Source organism: Seriola lalandi, unplaced genomic scaffold (assembly GCF_002814215.2).
Source record: "Seriola lalandi dorsalis isolate HSWRI2012SDOR001 ecotype SW California unplaced genomic scaffold, Sedor1 jcf7180002053538, whole genome shotgun sequence".
Lineage (NCBI taxonomy): Eukaryota > Metazoa > Chordata > Actinopteri > Carangiformes > Carangidae > Seriola > Seriola lalandi.
In genome coordinates, this window is record NW_019524091.1 from 871964 (window position 1) to 873596 (window position 1633).

At 43.7% G+C, this 1633-nt stretch overlaps 1 protein-coding gene across 1 annotated transcript in view; it reads left to right on the forward strand.

Annotated features, from left to right (window-relative positions):
- The first annotated feature begins 650 nt into the window (after positions 1–650).
- LOC111651257 (thioredoxin domain-containing protein 6-like) overlaps positions 651–1633 on the forward strand; it is a 15499-nt gene continuing 14516 nt past the window's right edge. Inside the window, exon 1 of the mRNA XM_087172647.1 lies at positions 651–1511. Coding sequence (XP_087028773.1) covers positions 651–1511 — 861 coding nt within the window. The remainder of the gene's footprint in view (positions 1512–1633) is intronic.

The window sequence follows — 1633 nt, forward strand, 5'->3', positions numbered from 1 at the left end:
TGAAATAGGGTAATTGAATATATGTTATATAAAAGAAAAGCTTTAAATTCACATAGAAAAGTCATATTTGTTTAACAAATAAGAATTTAGTAAATTGAACATTAATAAATAATTTTGAGAAAACATAACTTTATTACGAGCAACTGATGTACATATTTTTTTCATGTAAATCCAACAGACTTTTTTTTTCAGTGCAGGACTGCAGCCTCACAGAGAGAACAAGCTGCATGTCCTCACTGTGCCTGCATGGGTTTACTCCGGGTGCTCCGGTTTCCTCCCACACTCCAAAGAAGTGCCGTGTTGACTGTGAAGTTTTTTGGATGAGCAGTTGTCAAGATCCTGACCCTCAATTTATTTTAAACAGCCCTTGCTGTTACCATAGTAACCATAGTAACAGCAAGGGCTGTTTAAAATCTTTTCCTTTTATGATGTCACAGAACTTTAATGTCTTTGATGTCAGACTTGCCTTTGATCTGTTTGCATATAAAAGACACCAACAAGCAGCAGAGTCATTCTGTCACAGATCAGATTCATTCATCCACAAGTGGAAGAAACAACAAACAACACAAAGCAACAAACTCATCCTGCATTTCTAGACCAAGGAAGGTGAAGTCCTTAATAACATACAAGACAAGTAACCTGTGAGTAAAATGAGCAAGCCTGTTGGAAAACAGCAATCCATGGAACCAGCAGAACGGGAAAAAACCCAATCTGCTGAGGAAGAAGCTTGCGAGCCAGGCCAAATGCCTCAGCCAGTCAACCCCTGGACCACAAATTTCCAAAAGGTGGCTGACCTGAGGTCCTGCCAGCAGCTTGATGAAATGGAGTTTCCTTCACTCCAGAGAATGCCTTTAAGACAGGAGAGGGGAAAGAAGAAAGGAAGGAAACAGGGGATTCAGAAGACGCCTTCAACTCCTTCAATCAACTTCACCTTTGGATTGACACTGATACCAAGAGCACAGAAGACAAAGGCAGAGAAAGCTGTTGAAACCGCATCTCCAAAGCCTCTGGAAGCAGAGACAGTTGTGTCTCCTGTATCTCCAAAGACCCTGGAAGCAGAGACAGACGTGTCTCTGCCTGCATCTCCAAAGACCCTGGAAGCAGAGACAGACGTGTCTCTGCCTGCATCTCCAAAGCCTCTTGAAGCAGAGACAGTTGTGTCTCCTCCTGCATCTCCAAAGCCTCTGGAAGCAGAGACAGTTGTGTCTCTTCCTGCATCTCCAGTGCCTCAAGTAAAGACAATTGAGTCAACTGCTGTGTCAACTGAAACACAGTCTACAGAGCCATCTAAGGTAGACCTCACATCTGCCTCAGGCGTGCAAACTGACCTGACCAAAGACTCCCTCATACAAGTTCCTGAGCTTGAGCTACATCGGATCATGGATGAGAAAGAGATGCAAGAATATCTGCTGGAGGTAGAAAACTTTGCCATGATCATGGAGGCAGAGCAGCTGAAAGCAGATTTAACTGACTTGACAGAGGAAAAGATGGGCCTTGTTGTTGATCTGTCTGTATCAGCGAAGACAGAATGGGATGCTACCCAGAAAATACAACAACTGAAAGAAGCTCTCAATGCAGCAACAAAGAAGAGGGAGGAGGCTGAGACATGCCTAGCCAGACAGGCTGAGGAGAC